At 39.1% G+C, this 20207-nt stretch overlaps 1 protein-coding gene across 1 annotated transcript in view; it reads right to left on the bottom strand.

The window, feature by feature from the left end:
* MTA3 (metastasis associated 1 family member 3) overlaps positions 1–19773 on the bottom strand; it is a gene marked incomplete at both ends in the record, with an annotated part of 116787 nt that extends 97014 nt beyond the window's left edge. The window contains 3 exons of the mRNA XM_079532450.1: positions 16558–16651; positions 17884–17951; positions 19746–19773. Coding sequence (XP_079388576.1) covers positions 16558–16651; positions 17884–17951; positions 19746–19773 — 190 coding nt within the window. The remainder of the gene's footprint in view (positions 1–16557; positions 16652–17883; positions 17952–19745) is intronic.
* Between the last annotated feature and the right edge of the window lie 434 nt (positions 19774–20207).

Raw genomic sequence — 20207 nt, 5'->3', positions numbered from 1 at the left:
GAAAAAAAAACCTCCTTTGAAAGTTTTAAACAATCTGTAATATGCTAACACAGAGGAAGAATTAAAAGCAGACACTAGAAAGTGTCCCACATAGAGTTAAAAAGCAATGTTCACAGCGGTTGCTAATATACTACATGGACGAACACACCCTCCAAAATGCTATCTTGGGAGCTTCAAGGCTGAAATATGCCTTCTGAGAAGGACATGCAGAACTCCTACTCTAACTTCCCAGAAAGGACATAGTCTTAGAAATGCAGCATGCAAAAAACACAGACATTTTAATAACTTCTCAAAAGATTCAGCATTTTTCTACTTGCAGTATTATCCATCAGCTGCAAAATCAAATGTATTAAGATAGTATGTGTAGGGAAATTAATGAAACCTCAGACTTAGCTAGTATTTCATAAAGCTACCTAAGAACAAATCGCCTCACTTGCTCTTCAGAAGAAACACCTTGTCAAACAACCTACCTCAAAACAAAGCCTGCCTGTATCCTCATAGCAACCTGGTTCTATCCAAATGCAACACTACTATAGAACTTTTTTTGTTTGTTCGTTTAAATTGTGACTTCCTGTAGCTCATTTCACTTCTTCCCACTACAGTGATAAAATAGCATGATCTCATAACCAGTTCTTCAAATTGAGTTCCATCCACCATAAATCCATTTGGCTTGTAGGGTCCCATTCACCATCCCTGTTTTGGCATGCACTGTAGGAACAGTTTCAGCAAAAACAAAGCCTGACAGTCTCACCTAACAGAACTACAAATGCAACTCATACCAGTTCTCTGAACTCAGTTCAGAGTTATTACAAAATCTGCCACACTGACTATAAATAAAGCTTAAAAATCCTGTGTAAATGCAAAGCATTATTAAATAAAGTAAATAAAGAAAAATATAGGTAATAATGTGAAAAGGTTTATGCTTCAAGCAAAAAAAAATCTATAATTGCTTTCTACAATAAATGACTATTGTTGGCTATATTTGTATTTCAAGGTTCAAGCACCAATATTCCTTAAAATATCCAGGTGTGCCAATGTTTTTTGGGGGGGATTATGGGTGTTTGGTTTTTTTTTCCTCCATTGTTGGTTCTTCATTTGTTTATGTCAGTACATGCACTGCTTGTAATATTTTAGAGGTCCAAAGTTCTCATTTGACTATTTACTTCCTCTCCTTCTTAAAAGATATAAAAAAGCACAAAGTAATCCAGTATTACAACCATCTGAAAACTAATGACAATAAACAGTCCATCAGAAAGCAATTCAGACTTTTAAATACAGGCATCCAGGGCCGTTTTAGATTGACATATCCAAAACATCTCACAGCATGCATGGTACAAAACACAGGAGAACGAATGCCAATTTGAAGTGGCAGCACAAAGACAGAAATGATATCAAAGACAGTTTAAAGTTGCTTTTTAGATACCTATGCTGGAGTAACATAATAGCTCCCTTAAAGAGAAACTTCAAGAAATGAAATTGTGTGTTTATTGTACTCATGCTACATAAGGCTAGACTGTGTTGATCCAAGAGCCGGCAGCTGAAATAAGATCTTAGATGCAGCTTTTAAAATATTCCGAGCCCAAACATGAAAAAAAATAAGTTATGCAGAGTTTCATTTTTTATCTTACTCGTGAAAATCTGAGACGCTCCAAAAGCAGGACAAATAGCAGCCAGACCTCTAGACACTGCATAGTTCCACCTCTTACTACAGCGTAATTTATCACCATGATAATTTTACAAATCTCTTGTAATAGTAATAAAAAAGTGAACACTGAACAGCAGAGTGAGAAAACTTAAACAATACACTTGATAGCAACACAAAGTATTCTGCAACTGAACCTTTAGATAGTTGCCTTCAAAGCAGGGCTTTTTTAATTTGTTTGTTCTCGTATGGATCAGCTTCTAATGTCTATTAGAAGAAAGTTGGTAAAGACATTTCAGAACTTTTAAAGCTTTCTTCATCTTTCTGTCTTGTGTTTGCAGTGCATCTGAAACTTTATTTACCATCCAAGGAGGAGTTATTTTCATCGAGAAGAGTAAAATGGAAGGTACCTACAGGAAATCGTGAAGTGGTACTAAAGTTGAGCATACCTTCAGCGCTAAGGAAGAGAACTGAAGAAGGCTCAAAGTGAACAAACATTTTAATGGAAAATGATGACAATGACATACACAGGCCTCATCATTCCAAGAGAAAAATGAACTGTTTTCTCTCTGAAGCTGTTCAGCTGAAAAAAATTATATATATATATATACATATATAGTCTTAGGTATGACTACAAAGACCAATACAGTCAGATCTTGAAAACGACATAACCCCCTTCAGTTCTTGGACAAAACTGAAGTACTGTTTTACAGTTCTTTATCTGGTCTACAAGAAACAATCACTTAAAAGAAAAATCTTTAAGAGCAAGAGTAGAGATATCTAGTGAACTTTTAAGGTTCTAGGACTATTTATTATACATGGGCTTCCTAATAGTCAACTGTAAATATTTACTTTGATCCTGCACACTAGAGTCATCTGGTGACACTCTCCATGACAGTGGTACAGACGTGCCCTCCTCTCTTCCTATCTGACATTAACTAAGACTGAAGTGACTCAAATAATCAATGTATTCTCTGTAGTCAATGTGTAAACTCTGAAGAATCTCTAATCACAGAATCATAGGGGTTGGAAAGGACCTTTGAAGATCATCTAGTCCAAAGCTCGGGATCCTCATACATTTTTCGTTTGCTCAACTTAAATACATTTGCTTTTCCACTGTTCTACTTAAATAAAATAAAATGTGAACAGTTTTTTTTTTCTTCTTCTATTTAACTTATGCGATACATCATTAGAAAACAGTGTTCTTGGTAAACTTCAGAAGACACTTTTCCATGCCACCTAATCTCTGTAGGTGTCTTTGTTTATAATTAATGTGCTGACTCAAGCTTGACACGAAGAAGAACCACTTGGTTTTACAACAAAATCAACCCAAATTGAGGGCAAGCTTCTAGAAACACAACAAACATTTAATATAAAATGGCTTAAAAATAATGACCTAAAATTCTGAAACATACCTAAGAAGGTTTAAATGCAAGTCAAAATGTTCCATGGTTAAAAATCTACTTGAAAATGTCACTTTCATCTAACTTATTACTCCTTCTAACCTAAGATAAAACATGTCCACCATACACTCCACGTGCCTACTGCAACAGAAAATAAGACGCGAGATTGAACACTGGAGGTTATCATCAGGAGCAAGTCTTTAGTTGTAAGAGGAAGAAGTTGTTCTTTTGCCAGCAAACCGCTGTTCGTTTCAGCTAGAGATTAAGTGGACCACAGAACCATGGGAACACAAATAATTCAGTCTGGCAGGGCTTCAGGACATTTCCAGTGCAAACTTCTCCACAAAGTAGGCACAGACTGTGAGGTCAGCCAGGATACTCAGCAGAGACCACAAAGCCTCTTTGGCAACCTGCTCATGGTATAAAAGCTTTTCCTTGTATTGAATCTGAACCACTCCTTTTTCAATTTAGTTACTGCAAAGAGCCCAACTTCATCTTCCCTATAACCTCCTTACACATACTAGCAAGGCACATCTTCTCCAGGTGGAAGAAGCTCAATTAGTCTCTCCTGCCACGGAAAGTGTTCCAGTCTCCTCTCCATCATTGTGGTAGCCTCCGCTGAAATTCCTCCAATAGATCATTAACTTCCCTGTGCCAGCAACCTAAAATTGGGTGCACTGGAGTGCCGAGTTATCACAGGGGATAGCCATTTCTAGCCACTTCCCTCCAACTCCTGCTGTGTGCCTGGCAATACAGACTAGAGAACTGGTATGCCTCCTGTATTGCAAGTGCCTGGTTTCTGCCGTCACTCCCAGGGCCTCTCCTGCAGAGCTGCTACCTCCAGCCCTTCCATCTCCATCCTGTATTGCAATCAGAGGCCCTTCCTTCCCATGAGCCAGACTTGGCATTAACAATCAGTTTAAGCAATTTAATAGCGTTATAACAGCTTCACCAAGTTTAACACACTTTTAAAATTGTATTAGATCAGCGTAAAATTCAGTTCAAAGAGTGCCATTCAGCTTGACAGCTTCTAAACTTCTGTGATTTCCTATACATCTTTTTCTCTGAGCATAGACTGTACTATATGCAAGGTGTAAGTAGAGCGAAATCTATATACATGCGACGTATCACCACCATATTTTAAAACCTATCGATAAAAGGCTAAGAATGCTGAGCAGCAGCAAGTTTACTGCATATATCAGATGGCAGTGTGTAGGTCAAGCTTAGCCGGTTGCAGCAAAAGCATCAAGCATGCATTTGGACATTGCAATAGAAAGGAATTATAAATACAGATTTGAGAGAATAGAGAGTAGATCTGTTTGCTGTCAACATAAATACAAAAGGCAAACATTAAGACTACCTTTATGAACAAGACTATTCCTACCGTGAATGAAGTGCTCTCTTAAATGAGCAGTTGGCCAATTCACTCAGTCTGCATGAGGTTTCTTGCTGCATGCTGTGCTGTACTAACTTGGTTGTGATATTTAGTCCCCTAGTGCTGCAGTGAAGCAGCTTAATCAACTTTGGGAGCTAGAAGATGCATGGTTATACAGTCAGTTCAATTGAGAAAGTGTTTACCAAAGCTGAATTAAATCAGCTCTACTTACACCATGCCTGTTAGTACAGTCCTCAGGCTGTATGTGACATGTACTTGGTATTTGCTGCTACTGTCAGATAGGATTAGAAGTCTGAAACACAACTTGTATGGACTGTGAGTCATTTTCATAGTATACTACTACCTCGTGTGAGCATCCTAGCAATTAAGCAGGTAGGAAAAAAAAGTAAAAAAAAAACTGGTTGGTTGTGCTTACAAGAAGCAGGTGTACTTTTTATTCCTGCTGGATAGCACAGATACATAAACTCACTGCCTGTACGGGGTTTTTCATTTTTCTTACACAATGAACCAAGTGATCCTCCCACACAACAATATCATCACTTTTCTAAAGGAGGTCAGAAATAATTGCATTCCACAACCATTAAGAACTAGGATGTCAGGATGCCACACCTACTCCCCAACAGAAAAAATATTTCTAAAACCAAGGACAAGGTTGTTTCAATATTTCTAAGTGGTACACTATATAGTAACTACAGTAGCAATTCCCAGGATTACAGTCACACAACTTGTAACTATTTCATGCTTATCTTAAGCCTGTAGCATAATGAAAACCATGGCAATTCTCATTAGTAGAAAACTCCCCATTCCAAAACTTGATGGAGATTTTTGAGAGCAACGACCTTGTCGGTGAAACACAGAGAAGGATTACCTTTACAAGTAGCATGAATCAGAAGTGATACATGAAGAAATATATAATAAGTTAAATGCTACATGAATAAACGTAGGAGTAAGCGTGCTATGGTTTAACAGCACTATTCGTTGATGCAAAATAGTTTATGACAACATCTCAAAAAAGAAGGGTTTCAAAGAAGCATGAAAACAGTAATATACAGGCAGTGATGAAATAGAGCTGGCAATACTGTATCAAAAACCTAAAGGTAGACTTTTTAATTCCTTCCCCTCGACCTGGTTTCTGTTTTATTTATTCAAATAGTAACTACTTCAAGAGAAGAAAATATGCTGTTACAGAAATCAAAAAGTGTTTTGTCACAAGTACACCTTTATAAACTGCAGCAACCTGTTGCAGCATGTGCAGGCAACAGTCCTGCACAGCGCGTTCCCTTTAGCAGTTCCTTAGAAAACAGCATACTCAAAATTGTGCCATGGACAAAGCTACGAGTGTTATGGTTATTTCCAATGTCATCAGGCTCATCGGCTGAATCAGAGGCCAATTAGTAAATATTCTGAAGTGTAAATACATCTAGGCCTAGGCAGGAAGGCAAGTGAAAAGTTTTTGTTCTACCTTCACATCCAGGCTGGCAAACTACCCACAGAGCAGAACTGCATGCAGGCAATTTGACACTGTTCAAGAAAAACAAAAATATGAATCTAGCATCTGGTTCAACCAAATCATCTTTTCAACCCAATCATTTCTTCAGAGCGGCACAAACATACAAATCTTTTGGTACCAAAGTAGTCATGGGACACGTAAGAAATCTTCACCTTTATGACTAATTATTAGATATTGAGTGGGAGAAATCTGTATCTTCCATTTCCATGAGACTGATCCTATTAGAAATTTTTCCCACCAGTTAGATCTTAACTTTTCTACACAAACCACCTGCTCACAAGACCATTTCAGATGGCCTTTCCTTTAGAAACAGCTAAAGTATGTCTGACTGAACCAGTTACCAAGTGGTATAATTGCCTCTCCTTAATAAAATGCAGAGTAAATATTTAAAAAACACGTATCACATAGAGTACTAGTAGCACCAAAAACCTTTAAGTGTTCCTTAAGAACCAACCCAGAGTCTGCATTTAAGATCTACACAATTGTTTTCTTTTATCATGTTAGGATAATAAGCACAGAGTTTCAGAGCTTTAAACTGTTTTTCTAACAGCTGATTTATATCCGCAGTAGCAGGTATAAACAGCTTTTCAAAATTTGTTGGCAAAGGAAAGGCACAGATTGTAGAAGTACTTTCCTCCCCCTACTCAGGATGGCATATGATTCTGCTTATAAAACACAAATTATTTATCTTCTACACAGCCTCCTTCCAGAAGGGCTGAATTTTTGTTCGACTTTTCATGGAGGAAAGAAAGAATAGCAAAAAGTAAATATAAAATAAAGGAAAGAAAAGGATTTGTATACCCAGTTCCTGAGCAAAGTTAATTAAGACGTATTAAAGTTTTGTGTTGAGGAATTTAAAATTACAATAATATTACCCAAGGTAACGTCCACTCTATGCTATCTATTTATTTATATATTATTTATGCACTCTATTTACTATCTAAGTAAATTTTTGTTTATAGATTTGATGAGATGAGCAGGAAGAGAAGTTCATTCACCTTGATAGCCTTAGTCTTGAAAATTAATTTTTTTCCATCTTCAGCCATGTTAGAGCTTTATGTTCTTGGGTTTGTTCTTCCTTTAATGAATGTATGGAGATTTTAAGATTCTAATTATTGAGAACTGTATATATGAACTGGGAAATGTATAAAGAAATAAGAAAATATATGACTAAAAAAACCCCAAAAAAACAATAAAACTTTTAGTTGTGATGCCAGTTGTGTGAGGAAATCAGTGCAGAAATAAACACCTATTGTATTAGCTAGTCAAATCTTCTATATACGTGGCATGTTGTTTTTTTTTTTATAAACTGAAATAAAAGGTCAAAAAATATGAAGTCTTTCTACTACTCATAGCATTTTGTTTTGTACACAACACACTCAAATACCATGTTTGCTATAGCACCAAGTAAAAATATCAGAAATAATCATTTCTACTCTTCATACATGTTGAATATTCAGTATTTTGATCCTTGACTTTGTTTCTTATTTAAAAAGAAAAAGAAGCCTGAAAACAGAAGAAGAGGGAAAAGTGCTGCGGAAGTATATGAAGTTAGTCACCCCTTGAAGGCAAAAACGCAGAAGCTGTCCATTTTTCATAGCCCTTTTTCTTTATGATATTTGGCCTCTTGAAGCCTTACAAAGAGCAATAGCATCAGTATTTTAATCTTGAAGGCAGCAACAAAGGACCTAGCCCAAAGGAACTGTCACACAGCACAGAGCCACAGTGACCTGTAGGACCAGACCACAGATCACCAACCCTGCCAACACTGCATTTCTGCACTGATTTAAGCCAAAACAAGGGTGCACTTTTAATACAGGAAGCTGCAAAAAGTCACCATCTTCAGCATTGTACATTCTTCACAATCCCTAATGGAAACAAGAACTGAAATGAAAATTTAAGATCACCACTTGGCACACCAAAATGGGAAGACAGCTAACTTAGTTTTTGATAGATGCTTAACCTGCTGTACGAGTAGAAAAACACATGTATTTACATAACCTCCGGATGTATGCATACATAGCACTTTATGTATCATAGCCCATCAACTATGCAATCTGTACCAAGACGATAAATCTGCAAACAAGTTTTGGATTCAGACAGCCTGCGACAGCCGAAATGAACTACTCAGCTCTCTGAAGTCTTTTAAGAATTTCATAACGTAAAACAGGCTTTTACTGGTAAAACTGCACTTTTCACCAGTCAAACTTGTTTTGCTCATGGGTGTGATACATTCCACGTTAGAATAAAACATCTCTCTGCCAGGATCCTCACAGAAGCACTTGTGTAGCACATATAAACAGGTTCACACAACAAAGCTTCTCCTGCAAAGACAGAGCTACAAACAGTGAGGGGGAAAACAGAGTATCGATCAGACAGGCAAATCACGTCTCTAAACAGCACAGCTATTCCAGACACCCACTCTGCCACTCCATGCGGTCCAGGGCACATCAAACTCAGCATACAAGGTTGAGGATATGAGCCCATATCCTGTTATTCATGGAGGCTACATTTAACCAAAAAACTGAAAAATAAATTAAAAAAAAAAAAAAGGCAAACCTCTACATATAATCACAATACATAATCACTCTACATACGAATCTCATCTGCTACCTCTACCTTTTCTGTAATACCTCACACTAAACAAATTCATCTGTCAGCTTGGGTAGGAAGCACCATGTCCTTTCTCACACAGTGCTCTGCCCAAGCTAATAAGCCCTGTCTCTATCATCCTGTGTGAATTTAAAGGCATGCATAAGTATTACTGAGGACAGCTATCACAGACTTAATTTCACTGCACAATGTAGGCATATGCAAGAATTACTGCTGGGAAGCCTTTAAACCGTCAGACCTCACCCATGATTCATACACCTAATTGCCACTGTCAGATGGGAAAAAAGTCATTCTATATTACTAGTGAGTTTACATCACTTGGATTTGTAAGTAATACACTACTGATTCAAATAGATGATCAGAGAACTCTTTGAAGATGTAAAATGCATCCCTAATTGGAGCTTTAAAGATACAGATAACCTAGCAACGTGGGATTTTTTAGACTAAAATTTATGCCTTGAGTGCTTTTTCTCACTGGGGAAAAGATGGGAACAGTGTAGATTTCCACAATCTTGAATGTTTCTAGGAGATGTGAAAGACTCATTATCTTTGGGAGACAAACAATTATGATCAATAATAACAATTTAAACTAACTATATTTCGTAGGTCATCAAGAAAACAGTGTAGGATCACACCCTGGCCTGCAACATTGACAAACATTAAGGTGGTAAAAAGAAGTTAACATCTGAGAGATGACAGTTCACAAATCAAAGAAGCAAAAACAGTACGTATGGCAATACTGATGCACATATTTAAGCTTGACCAAATGGAAACAAATCCCAAAAAACACTGGGAAGTAGAGAATGCACAATGCTTAGACACAATGTTCTCTGTGAATGCTGCCTCTATTCCAACAACTCAAACATGAAGAATTTATTTTGTGGGTAGAGCTATAGAAGTGCCTCCTTCTTTTGTGACCAAGTGAGCCACTCCCTACAGAATAAATGTCTTCAGTAAACAAGGAATAAAAACACAAGCTGAATTTCACAGATTTGTTAAACTTCTGAAATTAAACAGCTTTTAATACAAATATGTGGAAGTTGGTAATTTGCAGCTTTCTACTCTCCACAGCCAACCACAGAATCATAGAATCACAAGGTTAGAGATGACCTGCAAGATCATTTAGTCCAACTGTCCTCCCATTACCACTGCTACCACAAGCACTAAGCCATATCTCGCAGCTCCTCATCCAGACGCCTCTTGAACACCGCCAGGGACGGCGACCCCACCACTTCCCTGGGCAGCCATTCCAGTGCCTGACCACTCTCTGAGAGAAGCAGTTCTTCCTTATGTCTAACCTAAACCTCCTCTGGTACAACTTTTGGCCACTTCCTTGGGTCCTGTTTGTTGCCTGGGTTAAGAGGCCAAACCCCTCCTCATCACAGCCTCTCTTCAGGAAGTGTAGAGTGCAATGAGGTCTCCCCTGAGCCTCCTCTTCTCCAGACTAAACAATCCCAGCTCTCTCAGCCACTTCTCATAAGACTCACCAGTTTTGTTGCCCTTCTCTGGACACATTCCAGGGCTTCAATGTCTTTTTTGTAGTGAGGGGCCCAAAAAGATTCACAGAGTTAATCCAGATTTTGGTTTTAGTTTGTTTTTACATTCACAGAGATCAGTAGCAACGTCTTTAAGCCTTTTAAATTATGTATACTGAAAATAAGAGTTTGAAATTTAAAGTTAAAAGGGGAAAAAAAAAAAAAGAATTTGTAGGTATGGCTGTCCGAAATTATAAATCTATTCTTAAGAGATTAACATTTAAAGCTAGCAGCTAGTTTGCTAGTTCAACCGCACAAAGAACACACAGTGGACATGCAATAATTTTAACACACAATGTCCTGCATACTCAACTGCAGATCCTACATACTCAAGTGAAAAAGTATACATACATGCTTGCAAGTCTACCGTCAGAGTTATGATCTCCTGCAACTACAGACTTGGTTGGTAACCCATTCACTCCATTAAGAGAGCATGAACATTCACAATCTAACAAAACATTCTGCACCAAAGCAACTGGCTGAACAGCCACAGAAATTAGTAATTCCACACTGTTCTTAGAGCTGACAGTAAGCTGGCTAATGAGACAATATTCAGTACAGTTAACTGCTAATTCCAAAATGTCATTCACAAAAAGAAGACCTGTCAGAAGCAAAGAGCTCCTCATTACTGTTTCTTTATTGTTTTTATCACCGAGGGGAGAAAAAAAAAAAAAAGTACACAGTTCCTGCACAAAAAATGGAAGGGAAAAAAAAACCACATTATGAGACAATCCAAAGCACCCTTGAAAAAGATAATTGGGAGCCTTGGGACAAGTTTCTCCTTGGTGACAAGGATGTGATTCTGGACAAGGCTTGCTCTATTTCTGTACTTCCTCCCCAGTAAATTAAACCTGAAGTAATTCTCTCCAGTAAACAAAGGAAAACTTCACATTCTCTTGTCTCTACAGATCAAAAAGGTCATGCCTTCCTCTACAATAACGTTCCCTCAAACTAATTTTTAGTGAAAGTGATAGTTATACAAAAATACCTTAGCATAAAAGCTATGCTGCCACCGATTTATGAATTTGTTATTGGTATCATTCTTAAGTAGTCCTCCTAAGGTGTGTCTTACCACATCACAGACTTGAGGATACCCAGAAGCAACATTACATACTTAACTTTGCTAGAGCTTATTTACAGTCAACTGAGGGAGACATGTAAACCAAGCACAAAATATAAAATTCCACTTTCAATCAAGTGATCTGCCGGAGCTCATTCTCCCAGGCCTTCCTAGCCTACCACATTTGTTTTGTATCTGCTTGCCATTTTGTCTTCCAAGCAAAGGCCTGAGTCTTCTGATGGCTTGCTCAGACACACTATCAAAAACTTCTCCTCAAAGAAAAGAGGACAGAAATGCTAGGTAAAAAAAAAAAAAAAAAAAATCATTTTCTTACTTCTTTGCTACTAGAGAAGGCGAAAGCATCTAATCTGCATACAAACAGTAGTTATACTTACAGAAGCCTTGAAACTATAAAGGCAGCATCTCACTGTACCAGTTACACAAGTCTGCACACCCACTCCTCAGGCATATCTAGCAGCCAACCCTCCTCCTCAAGAAATGTTCTGAGATTCTCTTATCCTTGATTCCCAACTTTGCCCTCCCAGTCTTTAACTCATTTTCCTCCTAACACTCAGAAAAAAATGGTATACTTCATCATAAGGTAACACCAACAGATTTGTTTTCTTAACAGCGAGAGATAGGCCTTCTCACCTAGTGTAATTAAAAATAAAAGCTGCACCCTAACAGAAAACGTAATGTAGATCACTAAATCTCATGGAAAAAGAACAGTTACACGTTACTGCAAAAGTAACAAACCAACAGAACTCCTGAGTTCCGAATACCCTTTCTCCCCTCACATCACAACCATAAGTAAGATCCAAATGGATTTGTGTGGATCCACAAAGGTGGATAAAAAGGATCATGTGCAATGCAAGAATTAAACGTTCATCTCTGGCATTCATTTGACAAAACACCCTTCTGATTAAACTTACACTGGGGAAAAAAAAAATAGGTGTGCAAGCAAACTCGGAGGATCAGCCAATTTTATGTCTTCATATAAAACTTCAAAAGATATTTTATATTCTAATACATTAAATGATTTAAACTAAGTAACAAGAAAAGTCTCACATTGTAAAATTATTTTTCAGTGGGCATTTTGATTAAATAAACATTTTATCCTTCTGATCATCAGCACTTTAGTTTTATGTACAAATAATACAATACAGGAAACAAACCAGAACAACAATAACAACAATCACAAAAAAATAAAAAATAAAAAATCATACAGCTTTCTGGCTGTTGGCATCCTATTGGACAGAAATAATCCAGAAATACTCGATTATTGAAATACTGGATTATTGAAGTTTAGAACTACACTCTACATGTCTCAGAAAAAAAAGACCACCACAAATTGTTTTAGGCACTTTACTTAGGAGTCCTTTACTGAAACTCCAGGGTTTCTACAGACGTACAATTTTTCTTTTATGAACTGAATATATGAATTGCCTTATTCCCATTTTAGTTCCACTTACTCCTGATAAAAATACTGAAAAGCAAATTTTTAAGCCGCGTTTCCTGAAGAGGATTAAAAAATTCTCATGTGTTCCACCTAAAACTGAGTACTTAAGACTACCACTATGCAACAGCAACCATGTATTCAGAAACCTGATGACAAAAAAAAAGTACAAATGTAGCTATATTTAATTTACTTTTATCAGTTTAAACCATGTAAGAAATGCTATCATGCGTACTATTTTACAGATAAAGAAAAGCACAGAGAGGATAAGTGATTTATCATCATGAGATGACAGTGTCAGACCAAGAACTGAGCAGAGACTTCAAACGTTTCACAGAACCCACCTGATCACTAGCCTCAGTGGTTCTTTGCTCCTAGAAATCCCTATGACATACACAAAATCCTGAAGGAGAAATATTATGTTGTATAGCAATGGAACAAGAAACCTGACTGTTTAAGAGAGAATGCAATAAAAAAGTCCTTTAAAAAGTGCAATGATAAGATGCACAGACAGTAAGTGATCTCAACAAAGGGCATATGGACTTAAAGAATGGAAAAAAAAAGATAACAGTACCTCAATTTAAAAAAAAAAAAAAAAAAAAAAAAAAAAAAAGGGAAATACAAAAGAAGGAAATACAGAAGTTAAGCCCTTCACTGTAACACAAAATTCATGCTCAGCATAGCCCAGCTATTAAAGCCTTTCCCTACAATGTTTATAACAACCCCATTTTATCTAAAGGATCAACTAAATCTCACAGATCAAATTACATTTGGCAATTTTTAACAACTTCCCACACCGGTAAGAAAACATTGCTATGCCACTCATTTATTTTACTTCTCATTTATTTTCTCCTTACTCATTTATTTTGCTTCTCCCATTTTAATGAGCTGTGTTTTTGTTCAATCTCTCCAAGTTAATTTCTTACACACTTTGGTCATCTGTTGCAATAGCTCTTGCCTGCCCTCTTCTCCCTACAAAGTCAGCCTTACTCTGTTGCATGAGGAAGGAAAGACTCCCTTCCCTATGACCCCATGGCAGCAGTTACCAGCTGAGAGCTGCTGGGCACTGCACCTTGACAGAACTCAGCTTCTCTCCTTAGAAGGCTGTTGAGGATCAAGAAGTACATCTTGTCAACATTTTGTGTAGGCTTTCAAACTGGCCTTATCAGACCCTGTTTTACCAGTGTGTCAGCAGAAGTCAAAGGGGAAAATGTACTATCTTCAAGGGCTCATAAAACATTGAACACCATCCCCTAGATTCAAGTTCCTGCAGTTTGCTAATGAAATTACTTACAGATCAAGAACAGCATACACAATGCTGGTAGAGAAATAAAAATGCTATCTTAAGTTCCATCAGAAACACCAGATTTAAAAAAAAAGGAGAAAGAAAGGAGGGGGGGAAAGAGGGGGGGAAAAGAGGGGGGGGAAAGAAGAAAAGCAATTTTCTCATATGTTAGAGGCAGGTTATTTGAAATTAAGGGAACTCCCCTATATCTGAGTATCAGGACACCTACTCTCCCCTTCATCTTTTCTATACACACACACACACACACACACACACACACATATATATACATACACTAAATTTTTAAAAAAACTAAGTATGCTAAATTCCCTACCCAGGACCATTTCACAGACCTAAATCACTCATTTGTTTAAAATACGTTTGAAGATTTTTCAAGTTACTGGAAAAAAAAAAAGACTAAAGTTCCTAAATATTTTCTTATGAAGGCATTTTAGCTTATTAGACAGAACCTGTATTTACATCACAAAACACCACCTTTGTAAACAGTGATGTTGCCCAAAAAAAGCCAGCCTCTTACCCAACTAAAAATCTCAAAATATATGTCAGTCACGATAGTTTTCAACATTCAGAAAGGAAAAGAAACAATCAATTGTTAGAGAAAATGTCATTAGAAAAGTTCAAGCAGATATATAGCTGAGACTTCTCTGGACATGCACATTGGAGTAACCTGTGACTAGACAGGAACTTCCATTTCATCAGAAATCCTTGTCTTTCAGCCTTCATCTTTAAACAAAGCCAGGTAGAAATGTTGAAGCACCAGCATGTTCAGTTGTATAAACATTCTGTCCACAAATATCCAAATATTTTGTTCACGTACATCATATTTTTTAAACAGAACACTGATATTTCAGAAACAAAACATTTAAATTGATTTGACATTTAAATACATCTGCTGTGTGAGCTGCACAAAGATGCAGTCCAGCAATTTTACACTGTGTGCCATCCTCTGTAATGAAATAAACAGGTCATAAGACAGTTTAGCTGTGCAGATTGGTCAGAAGGAAAGCATCGTGTACTGAGAAAGCATCTACGGAGAAAATTAAATGCTAAGAACAATGGTTATAAGAATTGCTACCTGTAAAACATAGAGTCATTCTAAAGAGGCTTGTTGGATCAGATAGAAATCACATCTTTATTTTCTCACTTGAAAACAGCAAGGGATTCTCAATATGGAAAGCACAGCAGAACACTCCTCTGGTGCTTCTACTGACTCCACAGCAGCGCTAGCTGCTACCGGAGAGAAAGAGGACCATCAGCAAGTCCTTTGTGCTGAAGTGCTGACAAAATGGCAATCTATACCTCACTGAGGAGTTACAAAATCTTTTTTCACTTTTTCAGATTGAATGATGCCAAGAGAACTACCATTTCTTTTATTTGTTTCTTGGAACGCTTTAAAGTAGGAGTTGAAGATTCTTGTTTCAAAAATCAAATTCAAAACTTATATTTTCAGTAAAATAACTTTCTTTCTCATCCTTCCCTTCCCCAGCACAGAAAAGAGAAAGAAGTGTGGGAAAGTTCAGTGAGACTCACTTTAAGTTCTACGTTTCTATACATTTCACACAGAAGAACTGAAAAGACTGATGACACTGGAGGTGGACTATCATAAATAGGTCAACAATAATTCTCAAGTGTGTGCAACAGCACTTGCATTACTCTTCTAGATCATTATCAAAAGAACTCTTCCATTGAAACACCGTACTACATTTAGAAAATGTCATTCTGAAAAGAAATAGAAATTACCTTTTTCTGTATGTGATTTCTCCTTGCTTTAAAACCAAGCTAGTACTTTGTGCTACACGGTGAATTGGAAGTGATTTAGATAAAACCAGTGAAAGAACAAATTAAAAGCCAAAACCTAGTTGTTTCTCTTCACTGTGGGAACACATGAGTAACATTTATCAGAATTTGACCTGAAGTCAGTTGTAAGGTATTTTCTTAACAGTCCCATCATCCATCATTTACCTGCCCACAAGACATGGCATTAGATCACTTTTTTAAAGAGAGGCACTCAGATAAATTTCTAAATGGAGACTTAGGACACATACAATAATTCCGAAACCTGATTCATAACTGAGCTGTTATTTAACAGTGTATCACACCATTAGCTACAATGTTGCAGAGAAGTCTAGTGGTTCAGCTGTTGACCAAAAGGCAGCTCCCACAAACAGCTAAGTATATACAACAGTTTCTCCCTGTTACCATCACTTCACTGCTTCTCTGAAAAAAAACAAAAAAAAAACCAAACCAAAACAAAACAAACAAAAAAAAACAAAAAACAAAACAAACAAACAAAAGAAAAACAGCAAGGTGGTATTTTATTAATAGCTGGTTCCAACAAGTGCACATCATAGCTTCTGACATAAAAAAAGAAATATAGTTAGCTATTCCATATTTAAAAAAAAAAAAAAAAAAAAAAAAAAAAAGCACTGAAATGGAGAGTTCCCCTCACTTTAAGTACAGTTTAAAGCTCCAAGAAACAACCACCAGAAACGGGCCAATATCAGATAACAATAAGAATCTAACAGGGTATTAATTAACGCTTAATATAATATATGTTACTCATGCCAAAGAAATTTGAAGTGCAAAAAGCGAGCAGGCTGTGATAGAAAGAGAAAATGCTCATGCAGTCTACTTACTAGCATGCTTATCTGCAAGCATTATGAGGCTGTTGGAAATATCTCTTCTCCTGTAGAAGCACACCACTTTTGCTTCCACATTTCCATTAGCAGTCTACAAAAGATAAATTAAATCAGAGTGTGTCTTTGCTCAGCTGAGTAACACAGACTGCACGTCCCCCACTTGCATTTTTCCCTTGTATTAAGCAGTTCTTACATGAATAGCCAGACTGAAATAGAATTGCAGAAACTGCTTCCTGACATGGGCTAATCAATTTCATATCAAATTACAGTACTGATTATAACTATTTACTCATATGGTAACACGCATTACTCGGCAACTAAGGGACGTAACACCAATATCATGCTAACATAAGAATACCTAAGAAGCAGTAGAACCTTGCAAAGACTTAAATATAAGCATATATATAATCTAGTTTTAGACTGAGATGGGGATATCAACAAGTGTATACTTCAACATTCTTTTTTTCTCCAGAGTCATATTTTATATGACATGGTGTGTTTTAAAATTAACTTCAGCTTACAAGATAAATTAGCCTATATATATATATATATATATATACATATAACATCATGATAAGCATTTTGCACATTAACTTTTTACATCACAGTTTATTAGTAATTAATAATATTGCTTGATGGAATAGTAAAAAACAAAAAAAAAACCAACCACACTGCTTTATTATTTTTAAAAGTCACAATAGTGTAAGAACTAAGAAATGTTCATGCTTTTCCCACACACTGAAAAATCTCCATCCCCCATATAAAAATACACTAGGGGCAAAGAAAGAGAATACAGTATCAATTTCAATTCACAATCTCCCATTTGAAGCTACAAAAAAGCAACCTAAGAAACATGCACGGGAGCTACATATTGTTACTGGATCGCTGAAAAGTCTCACTGACACCTACAAGCTCTTTACATAGGTATCCAGAAGCAGATACATTACATTATTGCCATCACTCCAGATGGAGTCAGTGTCATCATCATGAAAAGAATTAAATTTAGTAACTTTCTCAATCATCCACATGATTGGTTTGGATTTTTTTTTATTTTTTTTTTTTTAAACAGCAGGGAACTCCTGTTCACTGAGAATGATAAACTGGGCGTTTCCTTAGATAACAAGGTAGAATTCCAGCTTATCACAATGCAGTATTTTAATAACTGAAATACAAACAAACGCAGAACAAATCTCAAGGAAGTAAAAAAGGATTCAGAAAATTCTACCAACAGAAATCTTTTGGGATGTTGAAGTCACCCTCGGTTTTGGAAAAGTGCACTGACAGTTGCTGAAAACTAAGCAGGAGCCTTGGATGTTTGTGTACCTTGTTAAGCTCTTCAATTCGCCTAATGAGATACGGATTGCTGGAGGAATTTTCAAAATAAACATAATCTGCAATGAAAAAAAAGAAAGAAAGAAAGACATTGTATTAATTAAAAAAATAACACAGCTAAAAATATATTTTTTTGTGCAAAAGTTTTTCTGAAGCTAGAGTGACCTCCAGGTGACCTGCAGAGGTCCTTCCCAACCTCAACCATTCTGTCATTAAGGGAGATTTAAGAAGAGAGGTCTTAATGAGTTTCTAGATTATAGAAATAATACCTGTGTAACATATGCTACCTCACATTCATTATCCCATTGCTTCAGTAACACAGTTGTCCAGATGAGTAATGCGCATATTGTGATACTTGGCTTCGTTGTTATCTCTCCTCAGTAACATGTAAACTACATTCAACCATAACAGAGCCTCAAGTCGTGAGGTTATCCTGTGCCAAAATCTCTTCTAGGGTCATTACAGTAAAAGTATTCTCACAGAGTATATGGAAATTTGCTCACATCCTAAAAGCTACTCCCAAGGAACACGCAAACAACAACAACAACAACAACAAAAAAAACTGACACACAAAGCATCTCCTATAGGTTTCTCAAAACTTGTATCAAATGAAAAAGTAGCCATCAAACGATGATCACACTCTGCACTCCATATCTGACTTCTGCATGATGTGTGTCACAAGTTTTACTTAAAAAGAAAAGGGAGTGAGAGGAACAAGGACATAAAAAACCTTTTGCGATGCTTTGATGTGAGGTTAAAGCCAGGTAGAGCCTCAGGTACTTCAAATAGCACTGAAAGAAGATCTCTCTCTGGTTATCACCCACCCTTAAAGTTACGACAAATAAACTCAATGATCTAAGAAACGAACCCAACCAAGACATCAACAGCACTGCTCGGGTAGGGATTACTGCAATGAGTAAAGGCTGATGGGATTACAGCCTCAACGCCCCGATGAAGGAGTGTGCAGAAGGGCGAGCTGTGGGTATGTCAGCACACCTTGAATCCGACACAGAAAGAGACTGAAGAGATGGAAGAGAGGACACGGCTCCCTGCTAGCATCGCGCTTGGCGAGGAGCAGGAGCCAGGAATGAAAAGTAAACTTCTGCAATGCACCTGAGCGGCAGAACCGGAACACAGCCACGTTCGTTCCACGGCGGGGGAGGAGGGGATGGAAAGTTATCGGAGTCAATTTCGACAGGCCGGGGATGGAAAATCCAATGTTTCTTTCGCTCCCAAGAGACTCCTCGCTCCCGCCGTATACCAAGCGGCCATCTATCAGCGAGCCGGCAGATCACTCCATCTACCCGCGCCAATGCGCAATTCATCTCCAGGAGATGCGGGGAGGCGCGCAGGAACTCGGAGAGCTCCGAGGCGCGGCCCCCAGCGCAGCGCCCACGGACGGCCCCGTGCTGCCCGCCCGCACCACGCCGCCCGGGCCCGCCAGGCCGCAGCAGGGCCGGGCCCCGCCGTGCCAGAGGGCTGGGGGCGCAGCGCCCGCCAGGCCGCCCGAGCCCACACGGCCGCCGCGAGAGACGCGAAGGGCAGCCATACCATGCCCGGCCCGGGTAGAAGCCGGCGGCGCCGCTCCCCTTTCCTTCCTTCCCTGCGGCGGGCAGCTCTGCCCTTGCGCCGCTCGGAGCGGGGCGGCCTCCCACCCTGCGCGCGGGGCTGCGGGGAAGAACCCGCGTCCTGCGCTTCCCCCCGGGTCGGGCTCGGGTGCGCCGCTCGAGGCCGCGGCGCTGCGGAAGGAAAGCGATGGGGAGCGGCGAGCCCCTTCTCAGCCCGGCGGGTCGGGAGCGCCGCGGGACGCGGAGCCGCGGTCGCCGTGCGGGTGCTGCCCCGCCGCCACCTACCTCCCACTCGGTACATGTTGGCCGCCATGTCTGCGCTCTGCGCCCTCCTCCCGCTGCCGGGCCGGGCTGGGCGAGGAGGGAGCGGCTCCCGCGGCCCCCCCGCCCCGCTCTCGCCCCCACCCTGCGCCGGCCCTCCCCGCCCGGGCACAGGACACGGCGCCGCGCCTCGAGGGGCCGCCGCTTCCGGAGCCGCCCGGCGGGGAAGGGGTTAAAAACCGCCCCTGCCGCCTCCCCCCTCAGCGCGCACACCGACCCCGGGTCGGGCGCGGGGTTCAGCCGCAGCCTGCCGACCCTTCAGGAGGAAGCCCCACCTGCGGCCGCACCCCCGAGGAGTCGGCGGAACCACTGCCGAGTCCCCTTGCCGCGTTGTGACTGTTTGTGCCCCTCTTGGGCCTTTGTTCCCCGCAGCCAAACGGCTTCGTTCTTCCCGTGGGCAGCTACTTGCGGCAGCTGGGGGAAAGT

Source organism: Tetrao urogallus (assembly GCF_951394365.1).
Source record: "Tetrao urogallus genome assembly, chromosome: 2".
In the NCBI taxonomy this organism is placed as follows: domain Eukaryota; kingdom Metazoa; phylum Chordata; class Aves; order Galliformes; family Phasianidae; genus Tetrao; species Tetrao urogallus.
This window is presented reverse-complemented; position numbering and strand designations above follow the sequence as displayed.